Source organism: Cheilinus undulatus, linkage group 9 (genome assembly GCF_018320785.1).
Source record: "Cheilinus undulatus linkage group 9, ASM1832078v1, whole genome shotgun sequence".
In the NCBI taxonomy this organism is placed as follows: Eukaryota; Metazoa; Chordata; class Actinopteri; order Labriformes; family Labridae; genus Cheilinus; species Cheilinus undulatus.
In genome coordinates this window covers 43,561,599-43,579,891 of record NC_054873.1, presented here as the reverse complement: position 1 = coordinate 43,579,891, position 18,293 = coordinate 43,561,599, and the positions used below count along the sequence as shown (strand labels likewise).

Here is an 18,293-nt window from a genome sequence, read left to right as displayed (position 1 = left end):
ACACCTGAATTCAATAATAAAGGTTTGGCCAAATACTTTTGTCCTTACAGTGTGTACAGTCATTGGCATTGGCACCCCTGATTTTCCAGAAAATACACCATTTCTCCCAGAAATTGTTGCAATTACAAATGTTTTGGTTATACACGTTTATTTTCTTTAGGTGCACTGGAACAACACAAAAAAAGCAGATGAACAAAGCCAAAATTAACATCATTTTACACAAAACTCAAAAAATGGGCCTGACAAAACTTAGTATTTGGTTGCACACCGTTGGGGAAAAAATAACTGAAACCAATGGTTCCTTTAAACATCAAAAAGCTTCTTACACCTCTCAACTGGAATTCTGGACCACTCTTCTTTTGTAAACTGGTCTCTCAGATTTGAAGGGTGCCTTCTTGCAATCGCAATTTTGAGATCTCTCCACTGGTGTTCAATGGGATTTAGATCCGGACTCATTGCTGGCCATTTCAGAACTCTCCAGCGCTTTGTCTCCAACCAATTCTTGGTGCTTTTTGAGGTCATGTTTGGGGTCATTGTCCTGCTGGAACACCCATGACCTCTGACGCAGACCCAGCTTTCTGACACTAGGCCCTACATTGCAGCCCAAAATCTTTTGATAGTCTCCAGATTTCATGATTCCTTGCACACAGTCAGCACCCAGGGCCAGAGGCAGCAAAACAACCCCAAAAAATCTGTGAACCTCCATCATGTTTGACTGTAGGTACTGTGTTCTTTTCTTTGTAGGCCTCATTCTGTTTTCTCTAAACAGTAGAATGATGCGCTTTTCCAAAAAGCTCTACCTTAGTCTCACCTGTCCACAAAATATTCTCCCAGAAGGATTGAAGCTTACTCAAGTACATTTTTGCAGACTCCAGGTTGGCTTTTTTATGTCTCTTTGTCAGCAGTGGGGTTCTCCTCGGTCTCCTGCCATAGCGCTTCATCTCATTGAGATGGCTGAGCTGACACTTTTGCACCCTGAGTCTGCAGGACAGCCTAAATGTGTGTGGAAGTTGACTGAGGATGCTTATCCACTATTCAAACTATCCTGCGTTGCGTTCTTCTGTTAATTTTTCTCTTCCATCCACGTCTAGGGAGATTAGCCACATTTTCATGGGTTATAAACTTCTTGATTATATTACGCACAGTGGACAAAGGAATCTCAAGATCTCTGGAGATGGTCTTGTAACCTTGAGATTGTTCATATTTTTCCACAATTTTGCTTTTTAAGTCTTCAGACAGTTCTGGGCTCTTCTTTCTCTTCTCCAAGCTTGGTGTGACACACACAGGCACACAACACAAAGGTTGAGTCAACTTTTAGACATTCTAACTGGCTTCAGGTGTGATTTCTAGATTGCCAGCACTTGTTACTTACCACAGGTGAGTTTAAATGAGCATCACATGCTTGAAATAAAATGATTTACCCACAGTTTTAAAAGGGTGCCAAAAATTTAGCTTTTTTCTCCTGTTTTTTTTTTTTGTGTGTTGTTCCAATGCACATAAATGAAATAAACATGTGTATACCATAAACATGTGTAATTGCAACAAGTTCTGAGAGAAATGGTGTGTTTTCTGAAAAAATTCCCAGGGTGCCAATACTTTGGTCCATGACTGTATTGCATTTCATGGATATATAAACAGTCTATCAGCTCTGTTCAGTTCATTTTACTGATATCCTGTTAAATAATAACCAAACATGGGAGAACAAAACATCAGTTTCAAGCTTTTACATCCACAACTCCCACCAACTTTTATGTGTTTCCCACATATTGAGAAGGTTTAAAAATATCCCAGATTTTAACAGGGGAACTTCCTGCTTTGTGGGACCAATGTGAACAAAAGTTTCATGAATGTTTGTGTGAGAACAGCTTCAGAAACAAGTCGTGTATAGAGTAATAACAATCAGTAAATCCAGACCTCTTTTTATTCAAGGAAATGTTTCATGTTTAAATGTGGCTTTTAGGGAGGACTTTCAAACAAAGATAAATTTTTCAATTAATAGATCCTGTGCCCTGGAGCTGAAACTCTTAATTACACACATTCACGAACTTCACTGTGCATTTATACAACAGACTCTCACATGCAAGCCTCAGGCTCACACTGAGAGTGTAACATCTTCCTTTGCTTAATGAAGCATCTCAGACATCGTGTTAACTAGATGGCTAACATACCAATAAATACCTTAGGGTGATGTGGAAGTCCAAACTTGTAGCCAAAGCTGAGACAATGTATTTAAAATTCCCTCAGCACAGATCGATCTAGTGCAGGGGTGTCCAAACTTTTCCTACTGAGGGCCACATACAGAAATATATAAGGATTTTGGGGCCACTTTAATATCCACGAGGTGCAGTATATGAAAGTACGTAAAACTAATACAATGTAGGTTAAGATACGCTTCGTGACTGATTATGCCTAAATGGTTAGGTCAGTTAGGAAACACATGATTTGCAGCTATAAATATTTCTTTAACAGCATTTATTATAGCTCTAATTACCTACATGGAAAGCATCAAGCATCCTGTTCCTCCTATGCCGATAACGAAAGCCTAATGTAGGGAGAGCAGCATTAGAAACCCCAGAGAAGGTACAATGACAACTAAACAGCACTGATTAAGTCACAAGCAGAATAAAGGAGGAGCTGGGGTTTAGGAGGGTAGCACAGGGAGCGACAAAGAGTGGCCAGGCTGAAGCAGTTTAAATAAGGCAGCATGAGAGCAAATAACATGCTCAGAGCAAACCAACTGGCAACTAGACGATCATTTCCAGGCTTGTGGGTATGCCAGTCAGATCTCAGGGGGCCCTGTTTGGCTCTAGCTACCACTGGCTCCGCCTCTGGAATGTTACTGCTGCTACTGGCAAGATATTGGTATTTTTTGGTTGCCAATATGTTTACCACAGTGTTGTTTCAATTTAATCACAAACACATCAATAAATTCTTCTTGTCCAGATGTTTGTTTACAGAATTAGCATGGTTGTGCCTCCTTGTGCTAAGACTCAAGAACAGCACAGTTTGCACAAGCTTCATGTTCAAATGTGGGCCATGTTTCATGTTATTTCTAGAGCCTGCTGCTGGCCCATCAAAATTGGACCACGGGCCACATTTGGCCCCCGGGCCATAGTTTGGACACCCCTGATCTAGTGTAATCAAACTAACTGTATGGGTTATAACTGGAGGCCTTCTTTAATACTTTGTGTGGCTTCATGTAGGCACGGTGGTCTACATCCGTCGACAACTGTGACACCATAAAAAGCAGCTGGATATAAATATTTCATCAGCACAGGTCAAACCTGTAACATTTTTTACAATGAACATCTGAACAAAAGTAAAAGTTTTAGACGTTATTTAAAACAAGTCATGTTACTAAAGTTGAAGTCAAGCTGAATTGCTCACATGAAAGCACACATGCCTGACACCTCATATTCCAGGCTTTTCCACAAACATTCAGCAGATGTTTTGTTTGTGAGTATCTGTGTGTTGTGGTCCCAGCTGGTTCCCACTGTGCGGCTGGTTTCCATTCAGACTTCTATCACTATTCCTCCAGGGAATGGATAATACAACAGTCCATTTGTGCCTTTACCCAACACAACAGCGGGAGGTAAATCTGCAAGTGATTCACAATGAGGACAGAATGTCCATACAGTCTTTCCACTCATCATTACACAAGGTTGTTGTGTCCACACAGTCCATTGTAAGTCTGATTATTGCCAAGGATGTGGTCTTAAACACAGTTACATTCATGTATGGACGGAGTTAAACCAGTTAACAGTGTTTTATTACTTCCTTCAGCGTTTTTTTCTGTCTGTGTAAACAAAGTCCAAAATACATTCTTAAGATCACACATTCAAGATCCCAGTGACAGTCAAATCATTATTCAATAATCTTCACAAATCAAAGACCTGCTGCATGTTATTCACAAAAACCATCTGATCACACAGATGGCTAAATCCTAAATTCTCTTCGGGTTTCCTCCCTGAAATCTGGTGCACATTTGGCCTTGCCAGTTCATTTCCCCAAATACAATCTGCCAGCTTGGATAAAGTCTCATATGACTCAGCTGGGCTTTTGAACACATCTCAAGCTTTTCAATTTAGCCGTAGATCCTGTTTAAAATGACTTTGTACTCACTGGAGCTCATGCAGATCCCTGCAGAGAGTTCCTAATGCGTGACAAACACCTGCTTCTCACCGTAATCCGTCTCTTGTACCTCTGTTTCTCCAATCTTGTCTCTCCACTTAAAAGGCCAGGATGTTGGGCTGGTCCTGTTGTGGCAGCTCAGATTGGGGTCGTGCAGGAGGTTCCACATGAGCCAGATTTGTGGGACGCTGAGGCTGTGGACAACCATGAGCTCCCTATAAAAACAGGGGTCAAATGTTTGGAGGTGGGGCGCTGCAGATGGTCTAGGAATCCCAAAGGTCCTAAAGCCTTGGTGGCGTGATGGTTTGACACCAATCAGCTGGAGGCACATCCCCAGAAAGACATCATCAATGGGGAACAGCTCCACCTATGAGTGAAAGAGAAAGATCCTGAAAAAAAGAACCTTAAGCACATAGTCAAGTAGCTAAAGCATCCAAACTTTGATGTACCTTTTGACAAGAGGAGCTTAGTTTCAGAGCTGTGAGTCCTGACATGACAAACCCTCCTCCACCAGCGTAGTTCGGGTACAAACCGCCTCCATAAACAAACTCTGGTACATAGTATTTGGAACTCCGCCGGCGAATGGGTTTAGCATTGATAATGATGTCTCCAACAAACAGATCTTCATCAGGCTTTTGACCATGTAGCATCTCCAGTATATTCTCAATGTTTACATACACATCAGCATCACCTTTGAAGATGAACCTACACAACAAAAGACAAAGTATAAGCATCAGGTGAGAAAAAAGCCTAAGAATTATAAAATGTCGGGATTTCGTTTAAAAACACTGACTTGACATGAGGACAGCTGCTGTTAATCCATTTCAGAAAATGCGTTTCTTTCAGCGTCAGGTTAAAGAAGGTGTCGTCAAAGTCCCAGAGCAGGATGTCCCTGAAGGTTTGACTCTCGTAGGTTAAGAGCCGGTCCCACAGAGGCAGAGCAGTCCGGTTCCTGGGAACCCCCAGCAGGAAAACAGTACGGATAGACACTCCATTTTGAAAAATACCCTCTTTGCCCCAGGTTCGACGTACCACCTAAAAATAATTTAGAGCAAAGATGAGATTTATTGTGTTAAAAAAACAAACACTGTTCATTACATTAAACAATGCTCAACTAACTTCTTGTCAATAGGGGGCAGCAGGTCCATTTTTTTTACTGTCCTATGCTCTGGTTTGGGTTTTCTCATTGACTGTAAAATGCTTTGAAAAGTCTGAGAGATGTCAGCTAATATGGCTGCATATAAATGGGTATGAATGCATATGAATGGGATTAGCTAATACTGATGGCCAATAGCAGCCTCTGTCATCAGGATGAATGTGGAATGAAATGGGTAGGTGTAAAAGTGCTTTGAGTAGTCAGACAACAAGAAAAGCGCTATACAAGCTCAAGTCTATTTACCATTTCAATTTTGTTCAACCAAGATACAGAAAAAAATGAAGAGCTGGGTCACGCCTTAGGCCTCCTGACAAATTACACACTGGCTTGTAGTCAAATCCGCCATGACACTAATTCTGCATTATCATGTAATTTTTTTGAAGCAGGCGATAAATGTTTATTTCCACCTTGAATATAATTTTTAACACTTCTGCAGCCAGCATTGCATAGACACTCTAGGAACGGCAGTTTTTTTTGCACCTTTCTATTGGCTTGATTTTTCAAACAAGGACGTTGCCTGATAATTTACAGCCTTTCAAAGCAGATGGATTGGCAAATCCCGTCTGTCTTTAGACATATCCATCTCACAAAGCTTCAGTCTGAAATATTTGTGCCTAGTAAGAGAATGACCAGGCCAATTTGGTCAGAGAAAGAGGCAGTAGCTACAGGCCTGCTTTAGTTGAAATAACTGCAATCCTGTGTGGGCAATGGCTGATGAAGAGAACAGCTGTTTTATCAGAACTAGAGTTTTCCTTGGTGGATTTTTTTTTTCACTCTCCTCCCAACAAGCTTTGGCAAGAGTTTAAGGCCTTGTCTACATGGAGACGAAAATGTTATATTTCAGTTTTGTTTTGAAAAACTTTCCCAAAAATACGGGATTGTTTCAGGCATTTTCAGCGTAAGCACAGAGCCACTGAAAATGACTGGAAATTCTGTAGTATATATGCCAAGCCTGGACGTGGCGCTGTATTGCTGCCATGGAAATGCAACAAAAGAGAGAAGATCACTGAAAACTGCCACAAACGTTCTCCAGGTTGCCCTTCTGGTTGTTCTCCGCAGTGGATTTAAGAACATCTGGTGTATGTTGCTCATTGTGGTGGTAAAAGAGCATCAGATTTTGCTGTAAAAGCCATAATAAGCTCAGTAGCTTCACCAACACAACCCTGTATCCGCCATTGTTGTTTTGGTGTGATTCCCGCATGTGGCGTAAGTGGGCTATACTATGTATGATGTAAACGTTTCCAGAAAGATGCAGCTGGCTGTCCACATGGAGACAAAATGGTAAGAGTTTACAAATTCATTCACTCTGGGACCCGGTTTCAAAAAGTAGCATTTACGGCCTCCCAAAACGCCGATTCTGTTCGGATGAAACGCCGATACGACAAAAAACTTTTGTGTATACTCCTGTATTGGTTTCCATGTGGACAGGGCCTAATTTACTGACCCCACTTACAGTAACAATGACAGTGCTTGCCTGTGAAGCAAGTTACACAGTTTACTCCCCACATTTCTACTACATCATATTACTTGATGCTATGATTGGCTCAATGAATGTGACTGACGAGTCGTTCATCTAATCACCTTATACATTTTTTTAATGGTTCTGCAATTCCAGACACCATCTATTGAACGTTGCACTGATGAATGTGAAATATATCCCATGCCATGGATATGTGAAACGTGTCTCATATTTATCCCTGTTACAAGCTTGACCAAAAGTTTAAAACAGCATTTCTAATATTTCATACATCCACTCAGAAACCAATGGTTGGCATCACTTCAAACTACATCCATGTTTTATGGACTATGTCTATGCCAGCTACTAACTGGTTCACTAGTTTCACAAGCTGTCCGCTAACTTTGCCCCTATACCTGGCAAGTTGAGTCTACTGGGTTAATTTGAGCTTTTTCCATAATACACAGCCGCTGGCTACAGCTGGTAAATCTGATGTCAACCTTAAATAATAGAGCAGAAGGACAGATTTTTTTAATCTAAAATGCCAACAAACTAAACCAACATCTTGACCCATTTACCTGACGTTTATCAAAATCTGCAGCCACAGATTTCACTGCGATCAGCATGTATGGAGCAGTAAACTCATCTTTCGCTCTTCCTTCGTCCTGCTTTTCTCCTCTGACGTGACATTTCTCTGGCTGGTCGATGAGCAGATTGAAGTCTCTGTTGTCCTTTTCTCTCAGATATCTCTCAAAGTCAAATGGTGGCAACGTGGGCAGGGGCTTTTTGGCCGCCTTAGTTGGAGCAACATTTTTCCGTCGAGACTTGGATTTCCCCTTGGATTTGACCTGAGGTTTGGGCTTTGGCTGCGGAGGTTTGGACTTCACTTGGGGCTTACAGGCAGGAAGGGCTGGCTCTGATGGCCTGGATGGGAACTGCTGATTAGGAGAAATTTAATGACACAAAAGTCAGAAGACAATTCTCAGAACATGGCATTAATATGGAGCTACTAGCTCAGTGACACTGAAATAGCATCATCCTTTCCGTTGATGCTGCTTCTCATTTTTCTCTTCATGGTTCATTATACAATATGATGTACCATCTGTGAATCAGCCGACGGAAAATATGTGAGCATAAACAAGACATACTGTGTGCCCATGCATTTATGAACTCTGCATATGCAGCATGAATATATTTACAACACATACTGTACTGCTTGTTACTTCCTGTTAATGCAGTCTCTCAATAAGCTCAAAGAAAATCCAACATTTACTGCAGATCTGAAAAGTATCATTTAAATTGGGACCAGATCAAGATTAGATGATCCACTTGCAAAAACATTATGTCATGGGGATGTATCCTTACAGCTGCTGTAAATTGAAAGTACTGTTTGCTTTAAATATCTAATTTCTCATATATATTGTCCACAGCTTTTGTCAATCCACATCTGTGGTTTTTAAAAGGTTTTTTTTCATTAATTTCGTAAGGATGTGGGATTCCTCAAACATAATCATATTTTTAGTCCCCACCTTCATGAGCTCTTAAAATTGTCTTACTTTTTCACCACCATAAGGTGCTTTTGACTTCAGAATGAATTCATCAAAACATACTTTGCTTCCTGAACCATTTATTCAATTCCCTAGCCTTGACACAATTTAGGCAAAATCCTTCATTTTAGCTATCAAATGCTCTCTTTTACATAAAGGTAATTTTTATCTTCTGCTTGTTGGGGGGACTACAGATAACGATTACAAAGAAACTACTGGAGTACTGCTATTTTTTCAAAGCGGTTTCCCAAAAACAGCAAAATGCTATGACTTTGAATCACACATAACATTAAAGTTGCAAACACAGAAAGGTACCAAAATGTTTTGTAAATCATTTGGTACTGCAGTGGGGATTGTCTCTTTTAATTTTTTAACATGAGGGACACGATAGGATAGGATAGGATAGGATAGGATAGGATAGGATAGGATGGGATGGGATGGGATGGGATGAGATGGGATGGGATGGAATGGGATGGGATAGGAAAGGATAGGATGGGATGGGATAGTATAGGATAGGATGAGATAGTATAGAATAGAATAGGATATGATGGGATAGGATAGGATAGGATAGGATGGGATAGGATAGGATAGGATTGGGTTAGTACAATATAGGATATGATAGAATAGGATGGGATAGGATAGGATAGGATAGGATAGGATAGGATAGGATAGGATGGGATGGGATAGGATAGGATAGAATAGGATAGGATAGGATAGGATAGGATAGGATTGGGTTAGTACAGTATAGGATAGGATGGCATAGGATAGGATAGGATAGGATAGGATAGGATAGGATATGAGAGGATGGGATAGGATAGGATAGGATTGGGTTAGTACAGTATAGGATAGGATAGGATAGGATAGGATAGGAAAGAATAGGATGGGATAGTATAGGATAGGATGGGATAGGATAGGATAGGATATGATGGGGTAGGATAGGATAGGATAGGATGGGATAGTTAAGGATAGGATGGGATAGGATAGGATAGGATAGGATATGATGGGATAGGATAGGATAGGATAGGATAGGATAGGATAGGATAGGATGGGATGGGATAGTATAGGATAGGCTAGGATAGGATAGGATGGGATAGTATAGGATAGGATAGGATAGGATAGGATGGGATGGGATAGTATAGGATAGGATGGGATAGGACTTTCTCTTCAGAAAATGTGTCCTGCTGCACACATGCAGCTGAGCTGCCACCAGAGTAATAAAAAGTGATCTTTCCAACCATGCTATTGTACTTCTAAGCAGTCTTGATTTTTATCACCCTGTATGATAATGTCAGTAATGGAATGCAAGCATGCACTGGCATTAATAGCATAAAACATTACATCATACCTCTGGAGACTCCTGACTAACTCTGGCCCTACTGGCACCCAGCAGTGTCCTGCTGGAGCTTGTAGAGCCATGGATTTCCAGCTTCAACTCAGGTCTGTCCCACTCAGAGGAAAGTATGACCTGGAAATATGAGTGGGATTTGATGGTTTATGGGAAGGGATTTTGCACGATGTTATCAGCATGGCAGCGGTAACAGCAAGTAACAGCTTTTAAACTTTATGATCAACATGTGTTATGAAAGGTGTTATGAAAATTAACATCATGTATATGTTTGCAGTTTCTAACAAGGGAGAAAATATTCTGCACTATTTCCTTTATAGAGTTTGAGTAAAGTTTTGCCATCTTTCTATTATTCTTATTTTTGTGGTTTGCTGCTCTGGTATGAACTGTTGGCTACTTTGTGCAACACTGACCCCAGAATACTGGTGGTGTTGCATTGATTCATCTGTATCTGAAAAAGACAGACTGTGCAGAAAAATAGACACACATGTCTGTATGTATATTTTTTTTAATTCATTTTAAACGTAATGCATAAAAGAGCCTTAAAAGTAGCAGGTAAAACCAGGGCAGACCTTAAGTTCTTTATGTTATTATTTTTTAATATATACTTTATATCAGTATTGATAATGGCTGAAATGGGTTTGCAAATATCGGCATATCACATATCTATATATTTGTTCAGGGGTGAAGGCAAAAGTGTTTGACATCCAGGGCTTAGCCCAAACTTAGAAGGGCCCAGGGGCATGCTTTCCCAATAAAATTTTGCTCATCAGGCAGTTACGAACATAGAAATTATACATTTTACAAATTTAGATGAAAAAAACACAAATTTCTACATCATCTGATGTAATGCAATTCCATCTTAAAAGGCATCCTATACAGCCAACAGCATTTATTTTAAATGCTATGGTTCTGAAAGTGTGCCAATCATTGTAAAACCATGATGCCCTGTATTTAAGATCAATCATTTTAACTTTGTCTATCTAAAAATTTGCAGAAACTGTCTGATTTTTCGTTTTTTTTTTTTTTTTTTTGCAAACATAACATAGATAGGGCATTTAGTGTAAAACTTTACAATTGGCACTTCTCATTAAAAAAAAAGCATAAAACGCTGAATTTGGGGTTCTAGATTTAGATACATTTTCAAAAACACAGAAAATGTTACTATCTTACAATGTTAAATGTATAATTTATACTGTAGCCTCAGCTCTTAAAAGATAAATGAAGTATTCTATTCAGTTTGGCAACAGAAATTACAATTCCATGTCCATTTGTACAGATAATTTCTTTTTACATTTCTCGGTCATAACACTAGCATAACATAGCAGAAAAAACACTTTTGGCAGCCTGAAAGTTTTGGGGCTTTTGAGAAAACATTTGAAGGCTTAAGCCCCGTAACCTACCCCCTGGCTCCACCTATGTGTTAGATATCCTGTAGCATGCATCTCTAATTTCTTCTATGCTGTGATTGATCCCATCCTTACCTGGCGGGTGTAGAGCAGCAGGCAGAATAGCACGAGCAGCAGAAGGGTGCACATCACATCCCCCTTTACATGGAAGAGCCTCCTTACTAACACCATCTTCCTCAGCATCTTCTGAAGACAATGCCGTCAATTAATGGTTGAACAGGAACACATCGGTGAGAGGACGCTGCAGTTTGAATTGCTTTCAGGCAAAAGTCCAGACTTCAAATGTGAGGTTGGAGATGTTGGGGTTTGCAGGTTTTTCTGCAAATGTAGGGAGAGCTGCAGAGATGTCCTTCCTCTCTGCTGCATGGCACAAGATACTCAAACCAGCTGATCAGGCATAGGGAATAGTTGCTCAGGGAGTGAAGCCCTTCGTGTGATTTGGTAATTTCTCTAGATGCATATCCACAATGTCTGTCTCCATCCTCATCATCTTTTTAGGCTTTGTAACATCCTGAAATCATTAAAAAAAATCCGAACAGGTCAACTTGACTAGCACAAAAGAGAAAGAAATTGGCGTGCGAATCAAAGCCACAAGACATTCCCTGGTTATTTTGCTTCCCAAGGAAGAGGCACAAACTTAAACCATTCTTACCATGCCAGCTGCAACAAAATGATGACCCAGTGAGTCATAAAGCAAGTCAGCAAATTCTTAGTGAAATATGGTCCTTCAGAAATAAAATCCGTTTGAGGCAGAAGACACCAAATCATCACAGAGAATCATCTTCATTTGACTCCATGATTTGTAGTATGCTTTGGGTCCTCAATTTAAAAAAAAAAAAAAAAAGCTGCAAAATTCAGAGGGATATTAAGCACAGTTAAGACTTACCGAACATTATGTTAAAGCACATTGCCAGAACGGACAATAAAATCAATTTAAAGTGAAGCAAACTGCTTTTCCCTCGTTCCGTGTGCTAAATGTCCCATCGATTTGTACCCCGAATCAAGAAGGGGGAGTGTCTGTCTCTTATGTAAGTGAGCATGAGGGTACCAACAATTTCAAAGAACACTGTGTCCTAACATTCATGTCATTAGATGAAAACTCTAAAAACAATGACATAGTGTAAAAGCTAACCATATTCTTTAAATACATGAAAGGACTATCTCTGAAATAACCCAAAGCGTGACTTCACAGTGTCGCAAACTTCTTCCACAGCTTACACGGAAAGACTTTTGTTCTCTAAGAACAAACTAGGAATATTTCTCCGTTTAAACAAACTATCAGGCCTAATGCACGACATAATGCAGTTCAGAACCTATGAAATGTCTTTACAGCTAAATGCCATTCAAACTCACCAGACGGGATGGAGGAGGAGGTCAGACTGGAAACATCTGCGTCGTGGATGTCTTCAACCGCAACGCAGGCTTCAGTCTGAGCAAAGTTACTTCCCAAGTTTGCAGTGAAAATACCCAATGAGAGCAGAGGAGAGAGCATGCTGTATTCATGGGGGTGTGACGGCGAGAATGGACAAAAGAAAAAAAAAATACATACAACAGCCTCTCTGTAGGTTTCCGTTACCTGGCGCTAAGCCCAAGTGTTGCGTTCACTGTCTGTTGTCTTGAAAGGACGAAGAAAAGTTGAACATGGATGATTATTTGACTTGAACAAACAGCTATTCAGCAGTGAGACACACTGCTTGTCTTATCTTAAGTTTGAAGTCTGTTCAAGAGTGGGAAGACAGCGAAAATAAAAGTGACAAAAGACAATCACTGGCAAAAAAAGTACTGGTCTAAAATCTACTCAACTTTAAAATTTGAAGTTACTTTAAGTACAGAGTCGCTACTAAGGAGTCGCACAGTTTATATGATCTTTCCTTATTGGCAAGCAAAACAAGCAAATAGATCGCCAACCACTTTGTTCAGGTAGAGTCAAGCCTCTAACAAAGTTAAATACACAGCAAAACTGACAGTGTTAATTAAACTCATGAAGAGTTGAATACAACCCTTTAAATGTTTATATTGTTCCACACTACTTATAATTAAACAAAACGTTTGACTTTTAAACACCTAAAGTCACAGGAACCCTAACTCAGTGCTTAACTTCGGCCATGGTGCAAATGTGTCTCACATTAAAAACAATAACAATCCACTGGAAACATGAGCAAAAGAACCCCTGCAGGGATTACTGTACAACAGGCAACATCTAAACACAACTAAATACTCTGCCAAAGGGCATGACAGGAGACGCCACCCACACATCCCCCAGATTTATAAAAGCAGTGGGCGGAGCTTAAATCAGTTGATTCTTTACAGAGTTAACACTGTCAGATCAACACTGCTTAAAAAAACAACCTCCAACTCTGAAGACCATTTCACTAGTGATGGGAATTTTGTCTCTTTTCGGTGATCCAGATCATTTGGTTCAGCTCAGCAAGAAGCTCCCAAACGACTCTTTATTAGGGTTTCAGTTCTGTTCATTTGACCTGCCAGATTTGGCAATGTCATGACCTATGATTAATATGTGTGCTGGTATGCTTTTCCTGCTCACTGGTTGGGCTGTATGAAACACCTGATATAAAACATTACTGTTATACCATCAAGCTTGTGTCCCTAAAGGCAGATATGCCTGTGAATGTGTCTGTAGAAAATATCATTCCTGCTAATCAATCACATGAAACGGCTCTCAAACGGGAGCCAGCTCTCCTTGCTCACAGAAAAGAGCCGGTTCGTTCACGAACAACCCATCACTACATTTCTCTTAGAATGGGGTTGAAATTGCAGTTTTGGAGATAAACTCGATTAAGAAATGTTTAACCCTAAAATATCAACAGTCCTGTTTTCACTGTGTAGCTGTGATAACTGTTACTTAATTATATTGTGGGGGGAGTAGGCTATTATGCTTCACTACATTTTAAAAAGTATCAAGTAGCCTACAGAGTGAAAGAATTTCATCTGAAAGCCAAAACTATGAGGTCCGAGCTTTCAGCCAAAAGAAAATGGTAAGTAGATTGACTTTCAAAACACGTGGCGTTCAATAGCACATATTGTCCCCACATTTCATCCCTAAATAGCAGCTGCATTTTACTTTAGGTTAAGTCACAGTTCATAATAATAAACAACCCGGTTGGAGATTCATATTCTCCTGTTATTGCACACTGAGGAAAGTTTTTATTTTGCTTGAGTAGATTTATAGACTGCTTTCACTTCTACTTAATATTTAACCAAAGTAACAACACTTTTCTTGAGTACAAGAGCTTCAATCTTTGCAAAAATACTGACCTTGTATGAGTATCTCTTTATAAGGAAATGGGTTAGCTTGATATCTTTAATACTAGGACCAGCGTTAAAAATGTCTCATATAACTGAGCATATTTTAAATAAATAGGCCTAACACGGTGGTGTAGAAGGGTCAGTGGCACAACAGAATCTTCGACTACGTATTTTTCCATTAATTTAAAAGCATATTCATAATAAAGTGACTCAAACAGAAAATTTTACAGCCTACAAATGTAGCCAATGAAAATAGTCACCATGAGCACCTAAACGCACCATCTACAGCCTAAAATCGAGCACGTGACATAAAGTGGAGCTACTCCAGTCCAGACGCCAACACAGCAACAGAGGAGGGAGGAAGAAAAAGAAGAATGAGGGGCATAAATACAGTGTCAGGGTAAAAAGTTCAAGTTTTAATTATGATTTATTTCTTTGAATGTCTGTCTCTACAAAAGAGCGAGAGATTAAGACTAAGAGTACCGCTGACAGTCTCTGGAGCATGTTTCCTGTGCTGTTTGAGCTGTAGAAAGAAAAAAATCAAGAGCTCAGATACTTTCAGAATTAAACCTCATTTAAAAAGATCTTTCTGTTGAATTGTTTTTTTTCTCCAGATTGGGAAAACCAGCCGCACGTGAGCGCACAGACGCTGACACAGAGCAGCAGCAGTAATGTTGATTTATGATCACAGAGTCTTTACTGAACCATATGTAGCTGCAGCTATAGAACGGACCAACATGTGTGTTTCCAATCACAACTATAAGGAACATTTCTTTTCTTTCATCCTGCCGGGTTATTGGGTGTAGAGCTGCTGAACTGACAAAACACACAGATGATAGACGTTTGTCTGGACTAAGTTTATAATAGTTTTAGATTTTGCATCAGTTTTAATTTTTATTCAGTTACCCAGTTAATTTTTGTTTAACTTCTCAGTTTTAGTTTTAATTAATTTTTATTGCTGGTTTGTTACTTTTTATTTTGGAAAAATGCTTTGTATTAATTTAGTTGTTAATAGTTTGAGTTTGAGCTTTTTTGGCAATGTGAAACACAGGATTAGAACCAAAATGGCTCTTAAGTTTTCATATTTTTCAATAACTAAACTTAACAATAACTAAAATGATTTCATTCCTTTGGGTTTTTAAGTTAGTCTGAGTTAACTATAATATCCTTGGCCTGGATGGCAAATATGTTCAAAATTGGAAGTCACATGTTGTGATCACCTTAACTTTTCTCAACTATTATTTTTGTATAATTGTTTTTATATGAAATTTAAAAAAGAGTTTCCAAACTATACCAAAAAATGTCCTCACCCTTTTGCAGTCTGAAATATTTATAAAATGGTGCACAAAAATGCTTTTTGCTTTTCCCCTACCTTAACTGTAAAAAGAAACATTTAAAATGCAAACTGGAATCAAATGCCTTTTGACTTTCATTTGCTGCTATCTTTGTTAAAGTGCCTTTCACTGTGGTGGAAATTTAACCCTGAGAGCACCAGATACTTTTGAGATCTTCCCTTATTTAGCAATATCACACAAGGGAGGGATGTTATACTGGACTACACTTCACTGACCAAATAAATGAACAGTTTAATAAACAGATAATATTGATCACTTCAACTAGTTCCACATCTTCACAGAAACTTACCTGTTGCAAAACAACATTAACATTCTTGTGCACTCTACTACTGTTTGGTCTGTTATTACTTTTGACCTTGTCCTTTTTTATTTTTCTTGTATGCTTAGATTTATAATGCAGTGAGTTAAAATGGTTCTACTGCGTGTTCTGAGGTATATCAGTGTGATTCTATTACTCTATATCAGCACTCATGGGAAGCCTGTTCCTCAGTCAGAACTAACTATAAGTGAGCAATATCACACAAGAGGGAGTGATGTTGTACTGAATATCAGCACTGCTATAATTGAGTCATTGGCACAAAGCTGCAGGCTCAGTAGACAAACCATATCAAATTTTTTTTTCTCAAAATAGAAAATTCATACGATAAAAGGGTTAATTTGCAATGATTACTCTGACAACAGCTAATCACAAGCTTAAGCTTTTGTTTTGCATGAAAAATATGTGTGTAAAATCTACACGTTGAGAGAGAGAGCATTGCTCATTTGCATAAAATGCAATAAATTCAGACATAAGAAACGCCATTATTTTATAAGCTCATAATGCAATATGGGCAAATGTGAGTATTATTATGCCGGCCTTCTACTTTGTGTCCAGGGTCCAAGCTTGGTATTGTGAGTATTTACAGGTACATCCTGATAGATTAGTATATTGTGAAAAACTTTATTTATTTCAGTAGATCAGTTAAAAAAGTGAAGCTAATATATTGTATAGATTCATTGAGCATAGACTGATATATTCAAGTGTTTATTTCTTTTAATATTGATGATTATGGCTTAGAGCTAACGAAAATCCAAAATTCAGTTTCTCAGAAAATTAGAATATTGTGAAAAAGTTCAATATTGAAAACTCTAGATGTCTCACTCTAATCAGCAAATTAACTCGAAGCACCTGAAAAGGTTTCCTGAGCCTTTAAATTGTCTCTCAGTCTGGATCAGTAGCCTACACAAAAGTTGAATGGAGGACAAATGTGGTTAAAAAAAGGTGTACAAGCAAAAGTAGTAACTGCAGCCATGGGAGAATTATGAAATGAAGCCTGTTCAAGAATCTAGGGGAGCTTCACAAGGCGTGGACTGCAGCTTGAGTCAGCGCTTCCAAGAGCCACCACGCACAGACGGATCCAGGACATTCCTGGTGTCAAGCCACTCTTGAACCAGAGACAACATCAGAGGTATCTTACCTGGGTGAAGGAAATAAAGGACAGGACTGTTGCTCAGTGGTCCAAAGTCCTCTTTCAGATGAAAGTAAATTTTCATTTTATTTGTAAATCAAGGTCCCAGAGTCTGGAGGAAGACAGGAGAGGTACAGAATCCAAGTTGCTTGAGGTCCAGTGTAAAGTTTCCACAGTGATGGTTTGGGGAGCCATGTCATCTGCTGGTGTTAGTTCACTATGTTTTATCAGGTCCAGGGTCAACGCAGCCATCTACCAGGAAGTTTTAGAGCACTTCATGCTTCCTTCTGTTTACAAGCTTTATGGAGATTTCATTTTTCCAATTTTATTTCAAGCAGGACTTGGCACCTGCCCACACTGCCAAAGCTACCAACACCTGGTTTAAAGATAATGGTATCCCTGAGCTTGATTGGCCAGTAAACTGGCCTGATCTAAACCCCACAGAGAGTCTATGGTGGATTGTGAAGAGGGAGATACCAGACTCCACTATGCAGAAGAGATGAAAACCATTATCAGAGCAACCTGGGCTTCATAACACCTCAGCAGTGCCCCAGACGGATTGCCTCCATGCCATATCACATTGCTGCAGTAATTCATGAAAAAGGATCCCTAACCAAGTATTGAGTACTTTACATGCTCAGACTTTTAGTAGTCCAACATTTCTGTGTTAAAAATCCCTTTTTATAGGTTAAGTAATATTCTAAACTTCTAAGATACTGAATTTTGAGTTTTCATTAGCTGTAAGCCATAATCATCAAAATTAAAAGAAATAAAACACTTGAAATATATCAGCCTGTGTGTAATGAATCTTTATGAGTTTCACTTTTTTGAAGTACTGCAATAAATCAATGTTTTGATGATATTCTAATTTTTTGAGATGCACCTGTATTTGTATGTTAAAAGGAGTTAATCTTATCATAAAATTACTAAAGCTAGTGTGTAATGTATTGTGGCATTCTGAGGTATTAAATTGTTAGCAGCTGTAAATATTAATTAAAAGCAATCAGAACTCCTGACTGAGGTGGAGTGATACACATTGTAAATAGTTCCCGTAATGTTGTTCTCTTTACAAGCAATCATGAAATGCCTTCGTCCAATAGGAACTATCTGTTGTGTCATTCCTTATAAAACATAGTCTTTCAAAGAGTTATTTCCATGCAGTCTCCTAAAACCCAACTG

The 18,293-nt window shown here is 39.1% G+C and overlaps 1 protein-coding gene across 4 annotated transcripts; it reads right to left on the bottom strand.

Moving 5' to 3' along the window:
* Positions 1-1,551: 1,551 nt before the first annotated feature.
* On the bottom strand, positions 1,552-14,102 carry b3gnt9 (UDP-GlcNAc:betaGal beta-1,3-N-acetylglucosaminyltransferase 9). Of its 4 annotated transcripts, none has more exons than XM_041796337.1 (7): positions 12,398-14,102; positions 11,120-11,555; positions 9,636-9,755; positions 7,322-7,678; positions 4,925-5,166; positions 4,581-4,836; positions 1,552-4,498 (listed from the first exon to the last, which is right to left on the bottom strand). In XM_041796337.1, the coding sequence occupies exons 2-7, from the start codon at positions 11,225-11,227 to the stop codon at positions 4,154-4,156; spliced, it is 1,428 nt and encodes a 475-aa protein (XP_041652271.1). In that variant the 5' UTR covers positions 11,228-11,555; positions 12,398-14,102; the 3' UTR covers positions 1,552-4,153. The 4 variants fall into 4 exon arrangements, with proteins under 4 accessions (XP_041652271.1, XP_041652268.1, XP_041652270.1 ...); XM_041796334.1 differs by having other exon boundaries at positions 7,322-7,681; positions 12,398-14,101; XM_041796336.1 differs by lacking the exon at positions 12,398-14,102 and adding an exon at positions 11,931-12,375 and having other exon boundaries at positions 7,322-7,681.
* Between the last annotated feature and the right edge of the window lie 4,191 nt (positions 14,103-18,293).